The sequence below is a fragment of the Tachysurus fulvidraco genome, chromosome 23 (genome assembly GCF_022655615.1).
Source record: "Tachysurus fulvidraco isolate hzauxx_2018 chromosome 23, HZAU_PFXX_2.0, whole genome shotgun sequence".
Taxonomy (NCBI): Eukaryota; Metazoa; Chordata; class Actinopteri; order Siluriformes; family Bagridae; genus Tachysurus; species Tachysurus fulvidraco.
In genome coordinates this window covers 1,354,189-1,380,905 of record NC_062540.1, presented here as the reverse complement: position 1 = coordinate 1,380,905, position 26,717 = coordinate 1,354,189, and the positions used below count along the sequence as shown (strand labels likewise).

At 42.8% G+C, this 26,717-nt stretch overlaps 4 protein-coding genes across 10 annotated transcripts in view; 2 read left to right on the top strand and 2 right to left on the bottom strand.

Moving 5' to 3' along the window:
* slc10a7 (solute carrier family 10 member 7) overlaps positions 1-1,115 on the top strand; it is an 8,094-nt gene extending 6,979 nt beyond the window's left edge. For all 5 annotated transcript variants that reach the window (XR_007139246.1, XR_007139248.1, XM_047807112.1 and 2 more), the window contains one exon: positions 17-1,115. Coding sequence is in view for 2 of the 5 variants with exons in the window: in XM_047807112.1 (XP_047663068.1) it covers positions 17-49 (33 nt within the window). In the remaining 3 variants the exon portion in view is untranslated. The remainder of the gene's footprint in view (positions 1-16) is intronic.
* An 863-nt stretch (positions 1,116-1,978) lies between these two features.
* On the bottom strand, positions 1,979-5,470 carry LOC113655067. Its single transcript, XM_047807344.1, has 6 exons — positions 4,677-5,470; positions 4,299-4,524; positions 4,111-4,223; positions 3,940-3,992; positions 2,802-3,027; positions 1,979-2,671 (listed from the first exon to the last, which is right to left on the bottom strand). The coding sequence occupies exons 1-6, from the start codon at positions 4,891-4,893 to the stop codon at positions 2,340-2,342; spliced, it is 1,167 nt and encodes a 388-aa protein (XP_047663300.1). The 5' UTR covers positions 4,894-5,470; the 3' UTR covers positions 1,979-2,339.
* A 946-nt stretch (positions 5,471-6,416) lies between these two features.
* On the top strand, positions 6,417-18,709 carry otud4 (OTU deubiquitinase 4). 3 transcript variants are annotated; one of them, XM_047807086.1, is made up of 20 exons: positions 6,417-6,868; positions 8,409-8,492; positions 8,646-8,696; positions 8,943-8,989; positions 9,557-9,629; positions 9,971-10,052; positions 10,141-10,297; positions 10,516-10,570; positions 10,690-10,813; positions 11,285-11,349; positions 12,013-12,113; positions 12,359-12,465; positions 12,672-12,831; positions 12,911-13,031; positions 13,170-13,233; positions 14,291-14,346; positions 14,440-15,631; positions 15,718-15,885; positions 16,065-16,105; positions 16,247-18,709. In XM_047807086.1, the coding sequence occupies exons 1-20, from the start codon at positions 6,722-6,724 to the stop codon at positions 17,195-17,197; spliced, it is 3,846 nt and encodes a 1,281-aa protein (XP_047663042.1). In that variant the 5' UTR covers positions 6,417-6,721; the 3' UTR covers positions 17,198-18,709. The 3 variants fall into 3 exon arrangements, with proteins under 3 accessions (XP_047663042.1, XP_027021754.2, XP_047663041.1); XM_027165953.2 differs by having other exon boundaries at positions 6,418-6,868; positions 14,437-15,631; positions 15,721-15,885; XM_047807085.1 differs by having other exon boundaries at positions 6,418-6,868; positions 14,437-15,631.
* A 724-nt stretch (positions 18,710-19,433) lies between these two features.
* abce1 (ATP-binding cassette, sub-family E (OABP), member 1) lies at positions 19,434-26,142 on the bottom strand. Its single transcript, XM_027166367.2, has 18 exons — positions 25,991-26,142; positions 24,912-25,082; positions 24,731-24,816; positions 24,435-24,532; positions 24,160-24,277; positions 23,921-24,058; positions 23,768-23,837; positions 23,509-23,605; positions 23,335-23,424; positions 23,029-23,150; positions 22,708-22,929; positions 22,534-22,593; positions 21,317-21,375; positions 21,122-21,232; positions 20,883-21,025; positions 20,454-20,576; positions 20,259-20,370; positions 19,434-19,974 (listed from the first exon to the last, which is right to left on the bottom strand). Exons 2-18 carry the CDS (start codon positions 25,012-25,014, stop codon positions 19,927-19,929), a joined length of 1,800 nt encoding a protein of 599 aa, XP_027022168.1. The 5' UTR covers positions 25,015-25,082; positions 25,991-26,142; the 3' UTR covers positions 19,434-19,926.
* Positions 26,143-26,717: the final 575 nt, after the last annotated feature.

Here is a 26,717-nt window from a genome sequence, read left to right as displayed (position 1 = left end):
GTGTGTGTGTGTTTAGGTCCTGAAACTGACCAACCTGCAGCCCATCTGAGAGGACTGAATTAATTTACCTCAGAAATAGAACCCAAATTTGACGACCTGCAGTGTTCCATCATCACTGGTGAAGGATGAGGGACGTTTCCTGGGAAGAAGAGATGACCAAGTGCCTTAACACAACTAGCGGGACCTCAGGCAGCTTCAGCAGCTTGCCTTCCTCTCCCTCTCTCTCTCTGTCTCTCTTTCTCTTTCTCTCTCTCTCTGTCTCTCTCTCTGTCTCCCTCTCTCTCTCTGCCTATAGTGTGTATATTCCTGTATGCTCTCTCTCTCCCCCTCTCTCTTTCTGTCTCTCTCTCTCTCTCTCTGTGTCTATAGTGTGTATATTTCTGTATGCTCTCTCTCTCTCTTTCTCTCCCTCTTTTTCTCTCTGCAGGGAAAATACTTTTACAAGCTCGAAGTTATTCCATGAGCGTGTTGTTTTTTTTAAATAAATGTGAATGTACAGCTTTATTTTTATATGAAGCGCTTTAAGCTTTGCACAAAATGAGAACATTCTCTCTCTCTCTCTCTCTCTCTCTCTCTCTCTCTCTCTCTCTCTCTCTCTCTCTCTCTCTTTTTTCCTAAATTTGTTCTAGGTTTTTTTCTCCTTATTTTATCTCTAATCATTATGTCATCATCGGAGGCCCCAGATTTCTGACCTGCTGGATCTGTTATAGTTATTATGAAGTTTCAGGTCTTTTTATACGTGTTTCTCTGCCATGGGGACGTTTAGGTCAGTGTTCTGGATGTTAAGTGAACCACGTTGCTGTTACGTTCGACGTATTACGACCTTTAATCCTAATCCAGGTTAAAGAAAGAGACGTGTTATCGGACCAAGAAGAATTTTGTATGTAGTGATCCGTCCAAACTTTCAGGACGATTATGAACACGTACTGTATTAACAGGTTAAAGGGTGAATCTCAATATCGTGTCCTTCTGCAAACATCAGTATCACAGAGTTTAATATCGCCATATGGATTAACAACCGATATACTGTCCGACTCTCCAGGATATCAGCCTTGTGTTTTTACTGCCACATTTCCTCAGACAATAAAACACACAGACTGATTTAATTCCTCAAATGATTCTGTTTTTATTCTCTCCTGTTTTTTTTTTTTTTACCTCTACTCCGTAAAACAGACACGGTTCACGGTTAACAATCATCAGCTTTATTCCGAGATCGGGTTTCATACACACGGTAACTCGGACCCGTGTTTAATCGAGTAGGAAAAATTAAATGATTTAAAAAATAATAATAAAATGAGATGAAGAAAAAATATCACAAAAAAAGTGTAAGGAGAGAAAGCTTTAACATTTATTAAGATGATTTTAATATTTTACAATTCCAGTCTAAAAACATTCTCTTCTGGAATTTTTTTTTATTTCTATTTCACTAAATAATAAAAAAAAATAATAATAAATTGTGATCCATAATGACCTGAACAGGACAACTTACAAATGCAGTAAATGAGCCTATAATTCATGTAAACTTTTTAGATAATATATTAAATAATGAAATAATATTTAATATTATTATATCATAAATTATGGGGGTCACGGTGGCTTAGTGGTTAGCACGTTCGCCTCACACCTCCAGGGTCGGGGGTTCGATTCCCGCCTCCACCTTGTGTGTGTCGAGTTTGCATGTTCTCCCCGTGCCTCGGGGGTTTCCTCCGGGTACTCCGGTTTCCTCCCCCGGTCCAAAGACATGCATGGTAGGTTGATTGGCATCTCTGGAAAATTGTCCGTAGTGTGTGTGTGTGTGTGTGTGTGTGAGTGAATGAGAGTGTGTGTGTGCCCTGTGATGGGTTGGCACTCCGTCCAGGGTGTATCCTGCCTCGATGCCCGATGACACCTGAGATCCCCGTGACCCGAGAAGTTCGGATAAGCGGTAGAGAATGAATGAATGAATATCATAAATTATATTTATTATTATATAATATTTATTACGATTTGTATCATTTTTACTATAGATTATTATTACATTTAATTACATGCATTAAAATAAAATATTGTTTATAATTAGTTTTTTTTTAGAGATTTATATCTTTAAAAAAAAAATTAATGGTGAGGCAAAGTGATCAAAATTAATTTCCTGTGTGATGTAAAATAAATACATAAATAAATCTGTTCCCAGGATTGTGATTTCTCTGTAAGATTTATGTTCTCATAATAACTTTAAGTTGGTGAGAGTACGACTGTTTATAGCTGCTATAACATAAGCGACATAACTGTAATCGATAAATTATGGATTTTGGCAGATCAGTTGGTTATTATTTTTCCTCTGACAGCACAACATGTGTGTGTTAGTTCCCTGGTGCTGTAATGATGTCATACTGGGCCTGCAGGAGCAGCAGGCTGTTCTCTCGGATCCTGCGCAGCTGGACGAGCTCGCCGCACTCCTGCACACGTCTCACTCCTGCGCTCTCCTGCCTGCTGTCGCTCAGAGACACGCCGTTGCGCCGGACGCAGTGTTTCCTCTGGACGTAGACGGCCAACATCACCAACAAAACCAGCGACAGCACCATCAACATCACCGGCTGAGACACAAACCCCACCCCTGGCTCGGCCTTGACCCCGCCTCCGGTTTTGATCCCACTCTCTGGGTGTGGCTCGGGATCGGGGAGTTTCACAAACACTAGTGTTCATCAGGAGACAGAAATGTTGTTGAGATTGATTTGGGTCAGGGTACACAGAGTCAAGTTCAGAATTATTGGTACCCCTTATTAAGAAGAATTAATACAAATGAGTAGAAGCGTGAGACGTACCTACAGGATCGTCCCTCGGCTCCACCGGCTCAGACACAGAGCGGCGGAGTGCTGCGGACGGCTCCGGGTGGAGGGCAGAAGATGGCACGGGTGTGTGTGTAGGTGTGTTTGATTCAGATGGAGAGTGTGGGGGTGTGTATGACCCAGTGGGTGTGTGTGTGGGTGTGTTTAATCCAGTGGGTGTGTTTGTGGGTGTGTATAATCCAGTGGGTGTGTTCGTGGGTGTGTATAATCCAGTGGGTGTGTGTGTGGGTGTGTATAATCCAGTGGGTGTGTGTGTGGGTGTGTATACTACAGTGGGTGGGTGTGTGGGTGTGTATACTCCAGTGGGTGGGTGGGTGGATGTGTATAATCCAGTGGGTGGGTGTGTGGGTGTGTATAATCCAGCGGGTGTGTGTGTGAGTATATGTGGTGCAGTAGGTGTGTGTTTGGGTGTGTTTGATCTGGCGGGTGTGTGTGTGAGTATATGTGGTGCAGTAGGTGTGTGTTTGGGTGTGTTTGATCTAGCGGGTGTGTGTGTGAGTATATGTGGTGCAGTAGGTGTGTGTGTGGGTGTGTTTGATCTAGCGGGTGTGTGTGTGAGTATGTGTGGTGCAGTAGGTGTGTTTGATTCAGTTATAGTGTGTGTGAATGTGTTTGATGCAGTGGGTGTATGTGAGGGTGTGTGTGATCCAGTAGGTGTGTGTGATACAGTGGGTGTGTGTGTGAGAATATTTGAGGAGTGTGTGTGTTGGGATGGAGCTAATGTATACCCATGACTTGTGTATGTGCGTGTTATCAGGGTAACCATGGTAACGACAGGTGAGGTGCATGCTGTGCTTAGTGAATGCATGTGTGTTCTAGGAGTGTGTGTTGTGAGTGAATGAGACATCAGCACGGTGTTAGGGGATGTGTGTGTGTGCGTGACTGGGGTAGTCGCAGCGTGTTTCTGTGTGTGTGATGGTGTGTAAGCGATGTCCGGTCTGCTGTGTGTGTGAGTGTGTACATGTAGTGTATTTACTGAACCTTTGGTTGTATGTGTGTGGTTGTGTGTATGTGTCATTGCGTATAGCTGTGTGTGTGTGACTCTGTTACTAGGATCATATGTGCCTGTGTGTTTATCGGTGTGTGTGAGGAAGTTGTGTGTGGTGTTTGAGTGTTCTGAGAGTGTGTGTACAGAAGTGTGTGTTAGTGTTGAACTCGTTGGAGATGCTGGAAAGAAAAAGACAGTTTAATGTTAATATTCAGTTTACTAAAGCAGTTATAAACTCAGTGTGAAGTGAGAGGTTAGTAAATCCCAGTAGTGTGTCTGGAGTGACATATTGTTCACCTGAGATGATCCCAATCTGTAATCCAGGCTCGTGTCCTGTACGAGTCCCATCATGCACCACGGCTGAGTGGATCCGAGTCCAGTAGACAAAATATGAGTGGACCACTGTGATACTGGACAGAAAACACAACTAGATAACATAGAAGTGTCTGTTAGCATGAATTAGTGTGTATGTCTGTGTGTCTCACTAAAATCTCAGGTCCCCACTTGGCTGAGCCGGAGCCCTCCAGGTGAATGACAGGTTCCTTTTCATCAGCTTGTCGGAGTGTGTGACTGTGTCTGCAGTGGACAGGCAGGAGAGTGTGTGTGTTCCTGGTGGGTGGAGTGTGAACTTGCCTCCAACCACACGGTCCTCCACTACAGAGCGTGCATGCAGCAAAAGACCCATAAATGCTCGAGAGCTGCGCACACTCACTGACACACACACACACACACACACACACACACACACACACACACACACACACACACACACACACACACACAGAGGGATGGAACTTTATGAGCACAGTGGGAATGAATGCTTCATATTATAGTCATAGCATTGTGAGTGTGTCTTTACATACCCATGAGTGTGTGGTGTGGCAGATAGACGATGCGGCTGGTGTGTATGGTCACTGCAGATGCCGTGTGTGTGTGCTGCGGTTGGGCGCTGATGTGTCCAGGCTTCATGTCCATACATGTAGCGGTCGAAGCTCCACGTGAAAAACACATACACTGTGCAGGCAGCACACTCAGACACACACACACCAACAATACTACCTTCATCAGCTTCATCTGCATCCTCACACACACACACACAAACACACACACACACACACACACACACACAGCATAATGTTATATCTGACAAACATGCTCTTTGTTGTCTCTTTAAATGTTGCACTGATTTTAAGAAGAAATATAAATGAGAGTTTCTTGATAATAAATAAAACACTGTGTCATGCTGTTTGATGAAACTAATCAACAGCAGGGTGTTACGATGGATTCGACGGATACGAAGGGAAGGTGATTGTTTTCATATAACAGCGTGTTCAAAGTGTTTTATTCCTCTTATACCACAGCAATTTCTCCATTTACAGTTTGCACTAAACAATGAGTTACAGTTCTTACTTCTGCCAGCTATAAACAACATCGGACTGTTACAAAGCACTGAGAAGTGTGAGTATTTCTCCTCACAGAAAACATCACATCAAAAATCACACATGCAGGTTGTAAACGTCCCTGACAATAGGTTGTTACCATAGAAACGATAACATTATATGTCTAAAAACAGTGCATTTATCTACATTTCTGCTGTTATAGAAACACCTTCTGAAAATTTTGATTCAATGTGGTATAAATATTTAGAAAATTTTGATCGGACTTACCTCAGCGCGAGCGTCACTGTTTCACTAGATCTCTCTTTCTCTGATTTTTTTTCTCTTAGTCTCTCTGTTTTTCAGGACCAGGATGTGTAACAGCTGCTAGTCAGGAACCACATCCTCATCTCTTTTCCACTAATCCCTTCTTTCTCTTGTGCACACACAACACACACACCCACCCACACACACACACACAGGTCAGACACTTACCGGTATACAATTTATACTGAATCATCATCAACATTGTGAATAATGATTGATGGCTTGACTGAAAACTCTTCTTCCTCTTTTTCCTCTTCTTCCTCTAATACTTTGATATGATAGTCTGTGGTGGTGTCGTGGTGTTTTACCTGATAACTTTTGACCACAATTGACCTATGAGTGGTGTTTAGAGCGCACATACAACAAAACACACACACACACACACACACATACACACACACACACACACACACATGTCAGACATTTACCGGTATGCAATTTATACTGAATCATCATCATCTTTGAGAATAATGATTGATGGGTTGACTGAAAACTCTTCGTCCTCTTCTTCCTCTAATACTTTGATATGATAGTCTGTTGCAGTGTCGTGGTGTTTTAACTGATAACTTTTGACCACAATTGACCTATGAGTGGTGTTAAGAGCGCTTGGGTGGACACTTAATAACTAAAGCTGACACTCTATCACTCTTCAAAATTTGATAAAATGTCTGAGATGTTTGTATTTGTGTGCTTTAGATGTCGTGGTGTGTGCTAAACACGTGGTGATAGATTGTGGAAAATAATGAGATATGTTTCTGACGTTTGGGTGTCCATATAGTGCAGAACACTGTACATGAGTGCATTGGGTGCTCTGTTGGATATTAGACTTTGGACAAAGGCAGAAAAAATCTTCGAGTCATTTAAATGAGTCGAGTCCCTAAAGTGGCTGAATCAAACACGGCTGTCAGAATGAACTCAGCACTTGGGGACAATTTATTTAAGTACTTTCCAGCTTATTAGCTTTTTCTTTCCCCTGTTCTGTCTGCTAATGAAACCGTCCTTTTCACCGAAAACGAAAGTGACTCCTAACTCTCTCTCTCTCTCTCTCTCTCTCTCTCTCTCTCTCTCTCTCTCTCTCTCTCTCTCTCTCTCCCCGTCTCCCCTTGTGCCGGTTTTTATTTGTCTCACTGGTCAATATGTAGCACGGATATCCAAGACTTTCCTCATTTATTCAGCCACAGATTTTGACACTCTATCGTCTCGTTATGGAGAGTCGTGCAGGAGCGAACATGCAGCAGAACGACGAGAAAAGTATAGAGAAACTCATGGACGAGCACCTGAGAGCGAACGGTCTCTGCCGCAAGAAGATAGCCAAAGACGGCTCGTGTTTGTTCCGAGCCGTGGCTGAGCAGGTCAGTCTGTTCACAAACTCCAGCAATAACAACATTAAAATGTTATTAAAACGTTGTTTACTCCTCGTGTTGTATTCACACCGACTGTAAAACAACATCATTTCTTAGCATTGGTGAAAACAACAACAATAATAAACAGTAACGCCTTGCTGTAAGGCTTTTATTTGCTAGCTGATCGTGTTAGCAAATTTAGCTAGCTAGCAAACAGACGTTATACGTATGACGTTTATTCTCTTCTTTGCTACCAGGCAACTGGGATTTTTAATATTTGTATTATAAGCTGTTTGAATTACTTTTCTCTGTCCTCAAACATGACATAAGCAAATTAGCTTTGTGCTTCTAGTGGCGTTAGCAAGTTGCTTATAGCAACCCAGGACAAAATGTTGACAGTTAGCGCAAACTAGCTTAGCTTAGCTTGGTTTCGCTTATGTTAGCTTAGCTTAGCTTGGTTTCGCTTATGTTAGCTTAGCTTGGTTTCGCTTATGTTAGCTTAGCTTAGCTTGGTTTCGCTTATGTTAGCTTAGCTTGGTTTAGCTTATGTGAGCTTAGCTTAGCTTGGTTTAGCTTAGCTTAGCTTAGCTTAACTATGAAGCAACCAACACTGTACGTTGCGTTATTGTTAAAAAAACAACAACTACTTAATAAAAATAATGTAAACATGTATTGTGGTTCGTAGGGATTTGTTCTTAGACGTCAAAGTCAGTATCTTAGCTGTTACAGTGTCTCTGTGAGAACTAAGAGTAAAGTTAAGGGTTTTAATGCTTACAGTATTCTCTCTTTGTGTGTGTGTGTGTGTGTGTGTGTGTGTGTGTGTGTGTGTGTGTGAGAGTGAGATAGAAGCACATGATGTTTAGTAATATATTTAGGTTGTTTTTATAGGTAAAGGATTTTCAGTAAATGTTAACTTTTCACAACTCCTTTTTTCTTCTGCAGGCAATAAACTGTTCAGCTAATCATCTCAACATGGTTTTTAACTTAAGTTTAATTCCTATAAATAATAACATCATCGGTCTGAAAACAGGATGTAGGGCATTTCCGGGAAACAAAGGGATAACAAAATGGATTTCTTCAGAGTTAAACTGGGTTGCCAGAGATACCAAAGGAAAATAATTCATGAAATTCATGTACATTCTAGGAGGAAGTGTGTGAGTGTGTGTGAGTGTGTGTGTGTGTGTGTGTGAGAGAGATTATTAAATATTATGTGCATCATATTCAGTCATAATAACCTCACCTTCTGTGTTACGAACTGAACACTAATTATTTATGTCCTGATTTATTATATATGCACTTTATCACCTTTTATGGAGTACATGCACGAGAGCTGTGTTTGGAGCACACATTGCTCGTTGGGGGTGCTGTGTGTGTAGGGATGGCGGTGTTGGGTGGTGCCCTCCTGTGGTGGAGCGCCATCACTTTTTTGCTTGATACCATGCTATTTTTTATGACACTGACAATTGTGAGCCTTAACACAGATGTTACTCCTTTCACATGTGTGTGTTTGTACACGTTTACATCTCCATCACCCGTGTGTCGTTCTCAGGTGCTACACTGTCAGGGTCTGCACACCAGGGTTCGGGCCGAGTGTGTGAAATACCTCAGACAGAAACGGGACGTGTATGAGTCGGTAAGTGAGCTCTAACCATTCTCAGTTTTATTTGATATACATCTTAATAGAGGTGTGTGTGTGTGTGTGTGTGTGTGTGTGTGTGTGTGTGTGTGTGTGTGTGTGAGAAGAAAGAGCGAGTGAGAATATCTTATCTGTTTTCTCTGCCTTTAGTTCATCGAAGGGGATTTTGAGGAATACCTGCACAAGCTTCAGGATCCTCAGGTAATAGAATAGAACAAGTTTGAGGAATTAAACCGTATCCTGTTTATTTATATATTTTGTATTTTGCATTTTGAACTGCATTGAATATGTAGGTTCTAACTCATAAACACACATATATATGCGTAAAATATAATATATTACCTAGTTTGTGGTTTATTTGTGAAGTGAAGTGATGCTATAAGTCTATAAGTGCATCTTTATAACACAGTATTCTGGGTAAGTCTCTGTTTTGTCTCCTGTCTCTAGAGCTGGGTTGGACAAGTGGAAATAAGTGCCCTGGCTGTTCTTTATAAGTGAGTAGATATCAACTGTTATTTATTTAGACAACTGTAACTTATACATTGGGGTAGTTTAACAAAATTATACTAATACTATTTATTAGGAATGTGTTATTTGATTTTATACTACAGAGAATTCCTCGTTCTGATTGGTTGAACTTCACAGCTCTGGAAAGTAGCACAGGCTAGTTTTAGCTTTATAAGACAGAAAAAAAACCAGAGGCCAGTGAGGGAAAGGCTGTTTATCGCTGATATTATGTGGAAAGAAAATGTAACTAATTTGTTTAGTTTGAATCGAAAAGTGGATAAAAATTGTTGTTAAAAATGTTGTTAAAAAATGTAATCCTAAATAATATTAAAAAAAAAAAAACACTTCAAGGATGTGACGTGAAAGGAAAATTATTACCTTCATGGTGACTAACAGTTACACAACATCTGCATTACATCACCTTATTGTTGATAGTTTTTTTTTTCATAACAGCATGAGATCGAGTGTTTTATTCCTTACGCATGTCTCATAATCTCAAATGATGTCATCTTTCAAAACCTCATGAACCCAACCTTAATGGATCTTCTTTCCAGGCATGATTTCCTGATTTACCAGCAGCCTGGAGAGCCTCCAGTGAACATCACAGAGAACGGTTACCCTAATAAGGTTTGCAGAAACACCCAGACGATCTATTCAGTAGAAAATGTGTCACTCTAAATATGTATGTTTATGATTAAATTCACAAAACTCGTGTTTCATAGCGATGAAAGTGTCAAAGCTGAACATCTTCCTGTATAATTGTTGAATACACGACGTCGCACTTTTGCGTTAGGAAAAAGACTCATTTCCAGATCAACGATTCATAGAATCAGTTATTCATTGATTTGATATCTGTTTAATTTCTAGTTATTTAATTTAAACTCGTATTATATAGTTAGTTCATTAGTTACTTTTCACATCAGTATATAATCTGTTTTAATTGTTAATTAATTGTTTATTTACTCCAGGTGTTGCTCTGCTTCCTGAACGGGAACCATTACGACAGCGTTTACCCAATACCAACTGTCAAAAATGCTGCCTTGTGCCAGTGTGAGTGACGTGTAGAGTTCATCTGTTACCTCACACATAAAATGTCTGTCCATAAAAACTCACTAAAATCAGCGTGTGTTCGTTTCAGCGATCCTGTACGAGATGCTGTACGAGCGTGTGTACGGGGTGGACCAGAGCGTGTTAACATCAAGTCTGAAGACATCCAAAGTAAAGAATGAGACCGTGGAGACAGAGCAGTGCGAGAGCAGCGGGGACTCGGACCTGAACGACGGAGATGATTTCTGGTGAGTTTGATCACAGAGTGACTGATGCTGTAATCAGAGAGCAGTCCAGAAGAATCTGTAGGCTTTCAAGGGCTCTTCGTCATCTAGTCTCCGGGAGTTATTCCTCGTTGCTGTCGTGTTAAGTTGGGATTTAATAAACACTCTGTAAAACACATTCAGCACAGTTTCATTTTAATTTCAATAGGAACTTCATTCAGTGATGCAATTGTCTTCATCAGGTCCAGTGAAGCTACAGGCAGGACAGCTGGTGTGAACAACAGGACAGCTTACAAGGTGCGCACACACACACACACACACACACACACACACACACACTCTGAATTCTGCCTGCTTATATTTTCTTTTAGTTTTGCTTTTAAAAAAGCTTTACCGTCCTGTCATTTGCACATCAGGGCCGTGGGCGTGGCCAAACCAGAGGAGCAGGGCGTGGCTCACTGCATCGTAAGGTGCAGGAATCCCTGAACCCCACCTTTTACAGGAACGTGGAGTACGACGTGTGGATGCACTCTAAACGAGGTAACACGGGTGTGTGTGGTTTTGTAAGTGTGTCAAAACAAATCCAGTAAAAATTAATCCTGTCATTAATTATTTGGTAACGTTAGCATGAATTTAATTTGCAATGCTACCGTGCGTTTGTGTAACCATAGCAACCAGAAAGGTTATAAAGTTGAAACAGTTATATAATTGAGAATTTGAAATAATAACCACAAAATAATGTCCTGCTGTTAGAAACTAAAACAAAACGATGGATGTTATTGTCTCTAAGCATTAACTCTTACAACCAGACACCTAATACACCACAGTGTAATAATAATAATGATCGTTAATCAACATGTGATGTAATCCAGAGGATCAAGTTTAACAAGCTGAACTCATCCACAGGGTGCAGATAAGGGGTGTGTCTGTGTGTGTATGTTTCCTGTGTGTGTGTGTGTATAATTCACAGAGCTGGCGTACGCTCATGCAGTGTGTTCTGATCTGTTTTAGTTCAGCAGAGGAGGGATTTCTGCATGGCAGCCGGGATGCATTACAAGGCTGGAGACAAGTGTCAGGTGATTATTAGAGTGATATCTCTCTCTCTCTCCTCACATTTCTATCTATCTATCTATCTATCTATCTATCTATCTATCTATCTATCTATCTATCTCTCTCTCTCTCTCTCTCTCTCTCTCTCTCCTCACATATATATCTATCTATCTATCTATCTATCTATCTATCTATCTATCTATCTATCTATCTATCTCTCTCTCCTCACATTTCTATCTATCTACCTCTCTCTCTATCTCTCTCTCCTCACATTTCTTTCTATCTATCTATCTATCTATCTATCTATCTATCTATCTATCTATCTATCTATCTATCTATCTATCTCTTTCTCTTTCTCTTTCTCTTTCTCTTTATATATATCTCTTTCTCTCTCCTCACATTTCTATCTATCTCTCTCTATATATATATATCTCTCTCCTCACATTTCTATCTCTCTCTCTCTCTCTCTCTCTCTCTCTCTCTCTCTCTCTATATATATATATATATATATATATATATATATATATATATATATATCTCCCTCTCCTCCATTTTCACACCCTTTTATTTAGTATTTTATTTACACTTACCAGGGAAATCTCCTCACCCTTGAACACCTAACATAGATGCCAAAGATCATCTGGCTCTGAAACCCAAACAAATTAACTAGTAATATCTTTGTATCTCAGGTACGGTTGAACACCACTGATCGATTCTACAGTGCCTACATTCAGGATGTCAGCCCTGATGACGGACCTGTCACTGTCTTCATCGAGGAACTTGGAGAGAAGTATGTGTGTGTGTGTGTGTGTGTGTGTGTGTGCGTGCGTGCGTGCGTGCGATTGTGTGTGTGCAAACTTGTGTGTGAGGAATTTCACATTATCTGTTAAACACTGAAATTCCAGTTTTCAGAACAAAATAATTTAATTGTACCTTATGAATATAACACAACATCTAACTGTAAATTGCTATCTAGTACAATATGGTGTGTGTGTGTGTGTGTGTGTGTGTGTGTGTGTGTGTGTGTGTGTGTAGACACACTGTTCCCCTCTGGAATCTCCGCACTTCTTCAGAAGATTCCTGGTCTAAGGTGACGGAGAAAAGCAAAAAACAAACTACATCCAGCAACAACGGGCCCACAGGTGGTGTTAATTATACATGCATATATTTCTTCCCCTAGCTCTGTTTTTTTTAACATTTATTGGTACAAACCAGACCTAATCTTGCTGTAGTTTATTAGAGTTTTGTCATAATACCAGAGACGTATCGTTAAAGCGGCCTTGTGTGCTTCGTGGCATCTTTTACTTTCAAAACCGAAACTTTAACCACTTAATCGTTCTGATTTTAGAGCACGAGACCAGACCTGGAAGGAAGCCCATGAGGTCAATTTCACATGGTAATACTGCAACCTCAGGCTCCGCCCCTAGCAACCGCATACAACATCAGCATTCATGGCCCCCGAAGATCAGCGCAGAGCCTCAATCAATAGAAAAGAACGATAGCAGCAGGTGAATTATAAACTTAATGTATACACACTCATGACACACATACACACATATTACAGGAACTTTGTGTTTGTGTGTGTAGGAGGAGTGATCAGGGCACGGGTAGTACGTGTGTGTCACCCGTAGAGAAAGACGAACACGCACTGCTGGAGATCCTGAACAAAGACGAGGAGAATTTCCCGACACTCGAAGCCAGCTCGCAGGTATAATTAACATATTTACTGTGTTTTTACACTCTGAGTATTAAAGCGTAACAACGCATCAGTGTACTGATTAAAACACTCACTGAAACCTTTCTAAAGCGTCGTCGCATTATAACATGTACCGATGTATACGATTAGGCTGCCAATGCCGAGAGGAGTCGAAGAGCTGAGAAGAAAGGCTCACGTAAGAAAGCTCCTGCAGGTGAGTTAAGGATCTCGATTCAGTCGTTTCTTTCAGATTCGGCTTTCTAGGGATATACATCACGTGGTTTGCTAATTCGTGTAATTCTTTGCTCGAACGTTTGTAATTATTAACAGATTGACTTTAGTACAATTACTATGTAAAGACCAATATTGTTTTCTTTAGAAAATAATTTTCTTAAAAAAATGAAGGCAAGGCCATCCTTAAAAATATTCTCGTTTGCCGTAACCCGACCGACCCTGTAAATTTAGGACCGACTCAATTTTATTTATTCATTTTCTTTGCTTTAAGTCCGACCGACTTGCCGGTTTTAAATTTGTGTTAAGAACGACCTTTTTTTTTTTTTTACTCTTCAAACAACTAATACAAAAGCAATAAAATAATAATAATTATATTTTAGTAAGTATTGTAAATATATAAATCGCCTAGGCCTACATACAGACGAAGGCTACGTTCTTTCTTAAATAAAAACCCGTGACATCATCTATGTTTACACTGTCGGTTACCGGATGTCACACTACGGCCTGTGCGTTCGCTTCGTCTCATTCTTTTTCATTCACTGTCAGAGTCGACGGTTCGCGCTCGGTAACGATGGCTGCGGCTGCAGTAAACAAAATGTTCGCCGTCACCATTCAAAGTCGTACGGGTTCGGGCGCCGTAATACATCTAAAAAATTAATTAAAACAGCTCGACACCGCTTTAACTTGTCGGTCGCAAATAAGGTTTGCGATGATGCGCCCGAAGGCACGGGTTGAAGACCCAGTCAGTGATGTCACGATATGCTAATTTGTTTAAAGTCATACCTACGTCATCACCATCACCAAAATTGTACTTTTATTTTCATTGCAACTTGAAAAAAAAAATATAGACCTACCTACCGACTTTATTTATTTATTTATTTTACTGTTACTGCAAACCAAAATATTTTTAAGGATGGCCCAAACTATTGCCGAGGGACTCGGATACAAACGTGCTGTGATCGTAGATGCAATGGAGCAGACAAAAGAAATGTCCTGGGTGTGTTTTGGATCATTATTCTAAGACTTTTTTTTTTCAGATACCAAAGAGCAACCTCTGACCCCTGTTCCCAAAGAAGAAAGAGGAAAACAGTCAGTAAGTGTCTGAAATGTTCAGGCTTGGTTTCTTACTGCACGTCTTGTGCCGATTGTAACGTTGATCGATTCCTATGTTAACTTCCTTCAGAAGAAAGCGTCAGTGGACGAAGACCAAAGAACAACTCCTCCCCCCAAAGAGGATCTTAACCCTTCACCCGCTACAACCTTATCTGCCACTTCAGCTTCAAAGTCCTCAAAAGCTGCCCCTTCATCCACAGCAGCTGCACGAGTTCCCTACAAAGCATCATCTTTGTCTGCTCGCATTTCTTCCGTTAATTCTAAGTCTGATTCTGGTTTATCTACAAAATCCCCAGATTCTTTACAGACTACCACTGTACAGTCTCAAACTGGCCCTTTAAGACCGGGGGCTTTTTTACAAACTACCCCCATTCAGTCTCAACCTGCTCCTGTGTCATCCACAGGACACCAGGATTCTATCCAGACTACCCCCAATCAGTGTCAAACTGCTCATGCTCCATCTTCCAGACCCACAGTTGAAGCTCAAGCTGCCCTTGACACATCTAAAGTGGTCCCGTTATCTTCTAAGACTACCCTCGCTCAACCACAAACTCTCCCTGCTCTTGTCACACCTACATCTTCCCCAGTATCCTCCCCGTGTACTCCAACTCTTTGTTTAACTGGCCCCAACCCCACCCCTGTGACGACTCCTTCATTTCCCCAGAACACTTCTCAAACAATTCAATCTCAAGTCTCAGATCTGACTCCCACAATAACTACCCCTGTGCCCCTGGACCATGTTCCAGAAGCTACCACCACTAGTACTATTCTTTCCCAAACGACCACAATACCCTTATCTCCAGACAAACCTCCCCCGAACACTGTATCTACTCAATTATTTACCCCTTCCTCCTCTCAAACTGCTCCTGCACCCACTCCTGCCCTTTCCCAAACTACCTCAGCAAGTCCTGTCTCTGCCCCATCTCAGATTACTTCTGCTGCTCAAGTCCCTGTTTCAACAGATCTTTCTGCCACCTCAAAATCGCAACCTTATTCAGCTGGTGTACACATTCCTGTTCATGCCCCCCATTCTATCACTCCTCCCGCTCTACCAACCCCTTTACCTGCCCCCCCTTACCCTGTCGGGTTTGGTACTCCTCTGCCGTATCCACCATACCCCCCATATCCTGCCTGTGTGCCATCTTTATCTCCAAAAGCATCCGCTCACATGACCGATCCCTGTCTTCCTCCCGCTGTCCCAACTCCACCTTTCTCTCATTCTGCTGATTCCTACCTGTACGAACATCCAGTCCCAACCGCTGCAGGTAAGCTTGCGTATGTCCTTTTAATGGATTACATTGGTATTTATTCATCACACCCGAATATCACGGTGTTTCCTTCTTTACTTAAGCAGGTGCCGGAAGCCCCTTGTTGCCCGATGCCCCACCACAGCACTCCGTCACACTCGCGCAGCTCTGCCAAGACATGCTTTACCCCGGTTTTCCTCAGAACGAAAACGACGAATATGTTCAGCTCCCATCGTTTTCCCAGCACAGGAGCGGAAAAGACCTGCCGACAGGTATCATCATCATCATCATCGTCATTTTTCTGCTTTGTTAACAGCCATTTTAACAGACAAGTTTGTATCGGCTTTAAAAGTAAAAAGCATAATCTTTAAGCCGACGGACGAATGCCTCATTTACAATCAGCTCATGTACGATAACTTTTACATATTACTCACTTTTTTGTTACATACAGACGCGAGGGTCCTTAGATTCTTCTATAACCTTGGACTTAAGGTAAAGTTGCCGATCCTAATTTTACAATTTATACGTTTTCGTAGTTGTTCACTCAAATATATATCTAACTAGATATAAGAATAACCATTTTAATACGTGCCACAACAGTTTGGGTCCATACTTATTTTGTCGTACCCACAGGCCTACTTGTATCAGATGTTGCCCCCAGTTACCTACCTGGCACCACTGGTTCAGGCCTACCACCACATGCAGCTTAAAGTCTCTCCTTCTCCTGTATCCTGGCAACCAGACAACAACTCTAGACCAATTTTTTCCTCCCCCAACCCTTCCCTAGCTATGAGCACCCCCGTCAGTCATTTTGATGTAAGGGGTGTGGTTCGAACCCCTTCTCCAATGGAAGGTGGGGTGTTCAGCCATCCTCCACTGCCTCTACAGATGCCGTTGCCTCTTGCCTCCCACCCCAATGTCTATGCAAGTATGTGTCCAGTTCCCCCCACTTGTCCACCGCTACAGTATTCTGCCCCTCCACCCTCTATAGGGCCTCAGCATCTCCCTGTATCCCCTCCCCAACCATATAGGATGGATAACCCCATGACGACAGCGGCACCAATAACGGAAGGAGCTCAGGGGGATCGAAGGTCTTTGACTCCACAAGCAGAAAAAACATTTTGGGCCGGTCAACAACATTCGGAGGGTGGAGACGTCAAGCGAGGGGCTGTCCCTGTTACCATGGAGATACAGCACAGTAGTGGACCTCAAGCAGGTGTGAGTGGAGCGGAGCTAAATTCTGTGATGTTGGCCAATGGGAACAGACAAGCAAAGGGAGGAGGTTTCTCAGGATCCTCACTGGAAAATTATGAGCGAGAGCAGGAGGAGCTCAGTGACACAGACGTCATAACAAGGCAGAGCTACCAAAGTCAGTCGTACAAATCCGGAAGTAGGCGTGGCCAGGATGACAGAGGAGGGTTCAGGGGGCGTGGCTCGCGTGGAAGAAGAGAGACAGGATGGGTAAGACATGACGGGCAATTGCCTTACAGAGGATCTGGTGGCAGGAACAGAGGACGAGGCTACAATAACACCAGAGCAACAGGATACCCAAGCAGGCAGTTGGCACCTGCACCCGAAAGCTGACAATCGCTCGTTTCTTTTGCTATCAGTTCTCTCGGATTTTGGGAACCTGTTCATTTTTAAAATTTTCCTTTACTAATTTAAAATGATTTCGCCACTTCGTCTTCCCAGACTGGCAAGTCCACGCTGTATCGACATGTTTGTTTGTTTATATTAAAGGTAATAAAAGTGGTGGAATAGGAAAAGGAACGCCTTTTAGGAGAACGCTAAATATGCACCTTTATCTCTCAGCTGAATGTCCCTGATTTCGCACTGTACATTTATCTCACTTAGGATTTGTAATGATCGAAGCTGCACGTGAATCTCGCTAATGAGCTTTTGTTTACTGTTTGTTTCAGCCTTATAGGTGAGCTCATGGGCTATTTCGATCAGTCGTGTAAAAGGAAATTAGCATAACTCCAAGATCCTGCTTGGAGTCTGTTCACTTACACGGTTCGGTGTCTGAGTTACACCGAACCGTATAACTGAACACCGGAACGTTACGAAGGCCGTCGTCTAGAACAACCAGCTTCACGCCTTCTAAAGATGTTTTGTCTAAATTTGTTCTTTCGCCCGAATGTTCAGGACATCTGAATAGAGTTTCCGCTTTTCCAATTTGCATTTGTGTCGTTCTGAATTACTCCTTCACAACAACGATTTGCCACCTCCAAATGTTGTCCGTCGACTAAGCCAAGATCCCACATTGTTTCTTTGAAGAAAAGCATCTTATGCTGAATTCCCTCTAGAACCATAAAAACCCAGTATCCGCTTACTAACGTCTAAATAGCTCTTTAGATTAGATTTATGGTCATCAGTGATGCACATGTTAATAAGGTTTGATGTAACTTGGGTGATGAAGCAGTTGTTGGTCTTCACTGTAGTTTAGGATGCAGGAGAATACGAGCTGCTGTGTTAAGCCACAGTTAGTCAGACGTCTCGTGTACCGGTCAATACGATCGTACACGTTACGCTTACATGAAATATTTATTTCCTGTATCTTCAAACATGAACTAAACCGAACACTGGAACGTTACGAGGGCCGTCGTCTGGAACGACCAGCTTCACGCCTTCTAAAAGACTTTTGTCTAAATTCGTTCTTTCGCCCGAATGTTAAAGACATCTGAACAGAGTTTACGCTTTTCCGGTTTGTATTAGTATTTGTGAGTGAATTTTAACGCTATTGTCTGTACACTGTAGTCGTCTGCCACCTTACGATGCACTTTCGTTCCCGAGCCTGTCGGACTTCAATCCGTGTGACGATGCTGAGGTCTGAATTAAAGCCTGACGACAGCATCTCTCTCTCATCTGCTGAAAGTTTGATGTTCAGTCAGTTCTCGTGTAGTGCCTTAGACTTTATTTGAGTTCTTCGGTTCTCGTTTGTTTGTTAACGCACTTGTGATGTTGTGTGCCTTCGAAACAATGTGTTTGAGCTTTTTTTTTTTTTTAAATCGAGTGCCTATTTATCACAACCAAAGATGCAACTGGATGCAATTTTGATACAAAACATTAATAAAGAGATGTCTGCTTTTCTCAGAGGTTTTCTGTGTTTGCTTCGCTGGTTATTTACACACAGCAGTATCAATCACCTGGTAACTAATCACCCAAATCAGGTGTATTATTATCTCATTGGGCATTTATTCATCTTCTACCGCTTATCTGAACTTCTCGGGTCACGGGGAGCCTGTGTCTATCTCAGGCGGCATCGAGGCAGGATACACCCTGGACGGAGTGCCAACCCAACACAGGGCACACACACACTCTCATTCACTCACGCAATCACACACTACGGACAATTTTCCAGAGATGCCAATCAACCTACCATAGATGTCTTTGGACCGGGGGAGGAAACCCCAGAGGCACGGGGAGAAGATGCAAACTCCACACACACAAGGCGGAGGTGGGAATCGAACCCCCAACCCTGGAGGTGTGAGGCGAACGTGCTAACCACCAAGTCTCCTGGGGCATGACGGGAGAAAATAACAGCCCAGTTGTTACTTTAGTATTTTTTTTAACAATAGACTTTACAAAAAGAGCAACAGACGCGATTAGCTTTCAGAATAAACCGACCCTTTAAGCCTTTCTGTTTAGGTCTGTGTAAAAACACTTAGTCTCACAGCTCAAGTAAAAAATCGTAAATATTCTGCCTCGGAGATTCACAAATAAAGCAAACGGAACGCTGGGACACGCCGAGCTTCAAACATCGTTCACATAAAAGAAACAAACAAGTTAAATTGATTATTTAATAAGATGTTTCATGGCATAATGATTAAAATATTTTAATCAAACTATACACTTGTTTGGCATGTGTTTGTTTTTCCCACATTTTCTGTGACCAGAAAAAAAAAAAAAAACAACCAAATGGTGAAAAGACTTATTATTGGTCACCCAAAGAAAAAAAAAGTCTAGGTCCTGTTGATACTTTTCTTTTAAACAGTGGGTCCTCAATTTTATCCCATTCCTCTATACAGACTAAACATTTGAGAGAGAGAAAAAAAACTCGCGCACTTCCTGTTTGCTGTTCAGTGATTTGGTCTGTTAGAGGATCAGCACTGATGAAACAGGAGATGAGGATGAATAATAAGCCCTGGGGTTTATTGGACCTGTTGAACAAAACGGCGGTGTTGATGTGTCAGTGTTGAAAGTAAACAGTCCCGGTGCTTCTCCCTGGATGACGTCACACATTAGGAGAGATCTGTCTGATGAAAAAAGACCATATAGAGGGGGATTTTATCTTTATTTCATGAAGGGATGCTTCAGTCATCCAGGAAAAAATAGTTGCCCGTCTTCTTTTGGTCCACATCCTGATCGAAAGCAGAGGGAAACAAAAGAAGAGGTGAGTTTACAAAGACAAATGTCTGTGTGAGAGAGAGAGTGTGTGTGTGTGTGAGAGAGTGTGTGAGTGTGTGTATGTGAGTGAGTATGTGTGTGTATGAGAGAGTGTGAGTGTGTATGAGAGTGAGAGTGTGTGTGTGTGTGTGTGTGTGTGAGTGAGACAGAGCGAGAGAGAGAGAGGGTGTGTGTGTGAGTGAGTGAGTGAGTGAGAGAGAGAGCGAGAGAGAGAGTGTGTGTGTGTGTGTGTTTGTACCTTGATAGAGTGGAGCTTGTTGATTCTTGGTCTGAAATTGTTTGGATCTCTTCTGAATGTGATCTCCAGCTGTGCCAGGAACTTATTCATGCCAGCCAGCAGATTCTGTGGCCTGTCTCACACACACACACACACAGTTAAACATAGTATTCACTAGTCTGTATGTTAGACTGCTCAGGGCGGTTTTGTCCCTACGTGTTTGCGCAGGTGTTTCTGGAGGGAACGCCGTCAAACACGATGACTCGGTCCGCCAGATACGTGGCCATTATGAAGTCGTGCTCCACCACGAAAGCGGTTTTCTTTGCGTGCAGAATGAATCTGTGAGGAGGAAAAAACAAACAGTCAGTACAGCTACACAATGTCAATACAGACACTGAAGTATACAACAGAAAGAGCAACAAAGATGGATCATAAATATGGAGTATAAAAGTGTAACAGCAGAAACACTGGAGGCTAAAACAACCCCTAACAATGATTACACGTGTTCAATCCATTTATTTGGGAAAGAAAGAGGGAATGAAGGAGTGAGCGAGTGAGTGAGAGAAAAAGTGTGTGTGAGCGATAATATCCAGGTTAAACAAACAACTGACAGCCAATCAGTAAGAAGTATTTATAATTGTTTACCGTTTGATGACACGAGCGGCCATGAGACGCTGCTCGGAGTCCAGGTAGGCTGACGGTTCGTCAATCAGATAAACGTCAGCCGGTTTCCCCAAACACAGAGCCAGCGCCACACGCTGCAACTCACCACCAGACAGATTCTGAACCTACACACACACACACACACAGTTCAGGAAGTAAGAATACTACAGCAGGGTTAAAGAGTAAATGAAAGTGTGCGTCCACTCGTAGCGGAGACTCACGTCCTGGTCGATGATGCTCTCGATCTGCATGGGCTTCATGACGTCGGTGACAAATTGGGGGTGTGTGTATGCGTCTCTGATCTTATCGTGAAGCAAAGCACGAACACTGCCCTAAAACACACGGTGACCCCGTTATAATATAATCCACAGTAGACAGTATGGGGAATAAAGACTCAGGGCAGTTAGTGAGCTCACTTTAAACTTGGGGCTGATCTTCTGAGGCTTGTAGCTCACGTTCAGAATCGGCACATCGCCTACAGCACAGAGCAAACACACACAGTGTCACACACACACACAGTGTCACACCCACACACAGTGTCACACCCACACACAGTGTCACACACACACCCACACACAGTGTCACACACACACCCACACACAGTGTCACACACACACCCACACACAGTGTCACACACACACCCACACACAGTGTCACCCACACACAGTGTCACCCACACACAGTGTCACCCACACACAGTGTCACCCACACACAGTGTCACCCACACACAGTGTCACCCACACACAGTGTCACCCACACACAGTGTCACACACCCCCACACACAGTGTCACACACCCCCACACACAGTGTCACACACCCCCACACACAGTGTCACACACACCCCCACACACAGTGTCACACACCCCCACACACAGTGTCACACACCCCCACACACAGTGTCACACACCCCCACACACAGTGTCACACACACACCCACACACAGTGTCACACACACACCCACACACAGTGTCACACACACACCCACACACAGTGTCACACACAGTGTCACACACACACCCACACACAGTGTCTCACACACCCACACACAGTGTCTCACTCACACACACACACCCACACACAGTGTCTCACTCACACACACACACCCACACACAGTGTCTCACTCACACACACACCCACACACAGCGTCTCACACCCACCCACCCACACACAGCGTCTCACACCCACCCACCCACACACAGCGTCTCACACCCACCCACACACAGTGTCACACCCACCCACCCACACACAGTGTCTCACACCCACCCACCCACACACAGTGTCACACACACCCACCCACCCACACACAGTGTCACACACACCCACCCACCCACACACACTGTCACATACACACCCACACACTGTCACACACACACTGTCACATACACACCCACACACTGTCACACACACACCGTCACTAAAAATTCAGATTTCTACCAACAGAGTTATAAATTGGGACTGAATGAGTAAAGAACAAGTATGGGAACAAAAAGGAACAAAGAAGTGAAGGAGTGAATGAATGAGCAAAGGAACAATTTATCTAATCTATTTTTCTTTATACATCTCCTATTTAACAGAACTGTATGTGTGTGAGTGTGTGTGTGAGAGAGACAGAGAGAGAGAGAGAGAGAGAGACCTCCTCCATCAGGTTTCAGTCCTCCAGCGAGCAGTCTGATGAATGTGGTTTTCCCAGTACCTGGGGGGGGATAAATAAGGTCACACAATGCATCATGGAAAACACACACACACACACACACACACACACACACACACACACACACACACACACACACACGTCTCTGCCTCTCACCGTTCTCCCCAAGCATGACCATGATCTCAGAGTCGGTGAACTCTCCCTCTGTGATGGTGAGGGTGAAATCTCCCATGCTCTTGCACATGTTGGGATACTGATAGCGGCACATCTTCTTCACCTCCTCCTCGGCTGCCGTCTCTGCCACTTTAAACACCAGCGAGGTCTCGCGGAAACGCAGGTTCTCCGTAGGCACGTAGCCGTCCAAGAAGATATTAATCCCTGCGAAAAGATCAGAGCGAGTCATCTTGGTTAAGGGCTGTGCAGATAGATATGGAGCTGATCTGATACGAGAAACGGAGTGTGTGTGTGTGTGTGTACCTTCTCGGACACTGAAGGGCATGGTAACAACTCCATAAGCACTCGGCACACCGTAGAGACAACAGATGAAATCAGACAGGTAATCCAACACACTCAGATCGTGTTCCACCACGATGATATACCTACACACACACACATTATAGAAATGGTTGTGTGCAACGTAACTAAAAAGTTACATTAGTTTAAATTTAAACAGGTAAAGATATTAATATGGAATTGTTTTTTTTTAAGGTTGCATGTTGATAACACAACACAGACACTTCTCAGAAAACATAGTCACACAATTTGTGTGTGTGTGTGCCAGACCTGTCGGGTGAGATAAGAGATCGGATGGTGATGGCAGCTCTCAGCCTCTGCTTCACATCGAGATAACTGGACGGCTCGTCAAACATGAAACTAGACCAAGAGAAAAACATCAAACTCCAGAACTGACCACCAGAGTGACAAAGATTAAAAGAAAACAAGCAAACAGAGACAAACATGTCTGCTCTCTGGATACAGACGACAGCGCAGGCGAATCTCTGCAGCTCTCCTCCTGACAGGTCCTCGACGTTGCGATCCCTCAGATGCAGCAGATCTGACCAATCACACAGCAGAACATATTCAAGATCACATACACTGAAGCCCCACCCACAGGTATCCGTAGAAATGTACCGTCTATACAAGCAGTGATAACAGCCACAGAACTGTTCCACAGAGCATTGGATTAGAAGTGAGAACTGAGATGTTACACACGTACCTAGCTGCCCACACACCAGCTCCTCACTTTTAGTGTCATCTTTCCTGCTCAAAATTGCACCTACTGTCCCCTACAGGCAGAAAAGAGAATTACAACCAAGTTCCTTTCCCCAAAGCTCCACTGCAAATCCTCTCAAACGGCTGTCTTCTTTACCTTGACGGTTTTGGGGATCTGGTCGACGTACTGCGGCTTTACGATAGCCTTGAGGTCGTCCTCCAGGATCTTGGTGAAATAGTTTTGCAGCTCGGAGCCTCGGAAATAAGCCAGAATCTCCTGCCAGTCCGGGGGAGCCTGTAAAATCCCGACATACAGGGAATGCCACACTTTGACTTATTGTCCAGTGTGTGTGTGTGTGTGTGTGTGTGTGTGTGTGTGTGTGTGTTGTGACTCACATCATATTTGCCGAGGTTGGGTTTCTGTTTTCCTGCCAGGATTTTGAGAGCAGTGGACTTTCCAATACCATTAGTCCCCACCAACCCCAACACTTCTCCAGGACGTGGAATAGGCAACCTGGTACAGGTCCACAAGACAGTTTAACAAACACAAGACACACAAACAAGACAGTTTAACAAACACAGTTTTCTGCTTAGTAGATCTGGTTATCTAGCTAAACATGTCTCATTGCTCCGTGTACAACCAAAAGCTCAGATCGTGGTGATGTCCGTACCTGTGCAGTTTGAAAGAGTTGGCGCAGTATCTGTGTGTGGTCTCCTTCTCCAGGTTACTCGGCAGGTTTACAATAGACAGAGCACCAAAAGGACATTTCTGGAGAAAAAAAAAATCCAAAGACTAAAAGTTACAAAAAGCGTACAATGCCAATAAGGAATATAATGTGTGTCCACTGGGTCGAGCGTCTGAGGATTTGGCTAACACAAGATAACTATACGTAAATACTACATTACTGAAATTAATCACATTAGGCTGAATTTCAAAATTTATGAGCTTCTATTTTAATATCGAGACCTTGATGCAGATGCCGCAGCCTATACACAGCGATTCGGAGATCCACACGATCTTACACTGTGGCGTCACTTCGATACACAGCTTCCCTTCAGGAGACACACACACACAAATTGGGATTTTAACATGGCTCTGAAACAGATAACATCTTTTGCGTAATAGAATGTGTGTGAGGTTCACTTACCCATCCTCACCACAGGACAGCTCTTCTTACACTCCTGCCTGCATTTCTTCGGCTTGCACTTGTCGTGGTTGACGATAGCGATTCTCGTGTTCTTGTCGGCCATATCGTCGACACGGTTTACCGCGGATTCACCACAGAACGCTGTTTAGCCAAGATGAGCTGGGTGCCTCACTGAAGACAAAAAAAAAATACAAGAGTAATTTGCCTTCACATTTATGTCACACAGCTTTAAAAAAAAAGCTGCAGCATTTCCATTTCCCTTCCATCACTCGTTCTGTTTATATCGGAGCAAATCGGCAACCTTTAATTAACTCTCGCCGACTTCAGCTAGATTATAGAGTACAGAGGAGTTTTTACACAGTAACTATGTCTGAAACTCAGTGAGGCTGATGGCTGCAAGAAGAAATGGAAAAAATCAGAAAAGTGACAGTGGCCTTCCACCATATGGACAGAACAACCTTAGATTTAGTTTTAACCTGAAACTGGATGACACTAAAAGCCTAACTGACATATAAAAGAGTTTATACTCATATTAAACTCGTTGTTTACAGAGAACTGCTAAGATTTTATGAGACGTTAATGAGATGTTCACTACATACATACATACATACATACATACAAGTATCTTCGTGCTTCATCTCCACGAGTTCTTTTCTCATTTAAATGATATGAATTGACAACGTTATAAGAATAAAACACCTGACACACAGGCCAGAGGAAGAAGGCCTTGTGATCCTGTCAAGAGCCAGAATAGAGGTGGAGTTTTCTTATCTAACAGAAACATACGGCTAGTTAGCAGTGGAACAGAACAAAAACGTCACGTATCGTGAGATAAAATCGTACAGCTATGTGACTAAAGCTCGGAGACACGTATAAATGTATGTATGTGTGTGTGTATACATCGATAAAGCTGACACGGCAACCTGAATAAAACAACTATAATGAAATTCGCTACGTCAGGTAATTAGCTTAGCATTAGCTTAGCAACGTAGCTAACGCTCCCAATAATATTTCCCAAACACAGACCCACAGCTGTTTATTACACGCGTATAATTACTTATTTACTGCCAATATCTCACCCCGGTGTCCGCAAAGACTTCGGACGGTTTATGAGGCGGAGATATTTAGTTCTAATCCAACGCGCATCAGCCAACGTGCTCCTCACACGGACAAGCCGGCAGGGAAAAAGATGGCCGAAAGGAGTGTTTACGTATTTCGCTATGCGACCAAGAGAAGCGCTGTGTTACATCATCACTGTGCGACGCCAACAGCTTTTATTTTTTTTTATATTGTTCTTATTTACACATAAACGTATTCCACATGACAAAGGCCCCATGCACAAAGCTCTAACACAGACCTTGTTGAATAAGCAGCTGTATGTTTATACTATATATTAAGTGCCCTAATAAATTGGCCCGTGAGTGTGTAGGTATAAATATGCCAGAGATGGGGGACTCGAGTCATATGACTTGACTCGAGTCAGACTTAAGTCGCAAATTTCAGACTTGAGACTTGCTTGACAAATATTAAAAAAAAGACTCGACTTTGACTTGACATTCATGACTTGAGACTTGACTCGGACTTGAGTTAAATGACTCAGAGATGGGGGACTCGACTTCACTCGAGTCAGACTTTAGTCACAGATTTGAGACTTGAGACTTACTTGACAAATATTAAAAAAGACTCGACTTGACATTCATGACTTGAGACGACTCAGACTTTAGTTAAATGACTCAGAGATGGGGGACTCGACTTCACTCGAGTCAGAATTTAGTCACAAATTTGAGACTTGAGACTTACAAGACT

What these genes read in the sequence shown, in the direction of transcription:
- LOC113655067 (XM_047807344.1), bottom strand. Translation starts at nt 4,893, where the DNA reads ATGCAGATGAAGCTGATGAAGGTAGTATTGTTGGTGTGTGTGTGTCTG. An exon ending in AGTGGGGACCTGAGATTTTA is followed by an intron (nt 4,224 to 4,298) that starts GTGAGACACACA and finishes TTTTCTGTCCAG; the next exon opens with TATCACAGTGGTCCACTCAT. An exon ending in CTGTACACACACTCTCAGAA is followed by an intron (nt 3,028 to 3,939) that starts CACTCAAACACC and finishes ACTGGATTATAC; the next exon opens with ACACCCACGAACACACCCAC.
- abce1 (XM_027166367.2), bottom strand. Translation starts at nt 25,014, where the DNA reads ATGGCCGACAAGAACACGAGAATCGCTATCGTCAACCACGACAAGTGC. An exon ending in GCTGCGGCATCTGCATCAAG is followed by an intron (nt 24,533 to 24,730) that starts GTCTCGATATTA and finishes TTTTTTCTCCAG; the next exon opens with AAATGTCCTTTTGGTGCTCT. An exon ending in TCTCTTATCTCACCCGACAG is followed by an intron (nt 23,151 to 23,334) that starts GTCTGGCACACA and finishes GTGTGTGTGTAG; the next exon opens with GTATATCATCGTGGTGGAAC.
- otud4 (XM_047807085.1), top strand. Translation starts at nt 6,722, where the DNA reads ATGGAGAGTCGTGCAGGAGCGAACATGCAGCAGAACGACGAGAAAAGT. An exon ending in CAGCAACAACGGGCCCACAG is followed by an intron (nt 12,466 to 12,671) that starts GTGGTGTTAATT and finishes TTCTGATTTTAG; the next exon opens with AGCACGAGACCAGACCTGGA. An exon ending in AAGAAAGAGGAAAACAGTCA is followed by an intron (nt 14,347 to 14,436) that starts GTAAGTGTCTGA and finishes AACTTCCTTCAG; the next exon opens with AAGAAAGCGTCAGTGGACGA.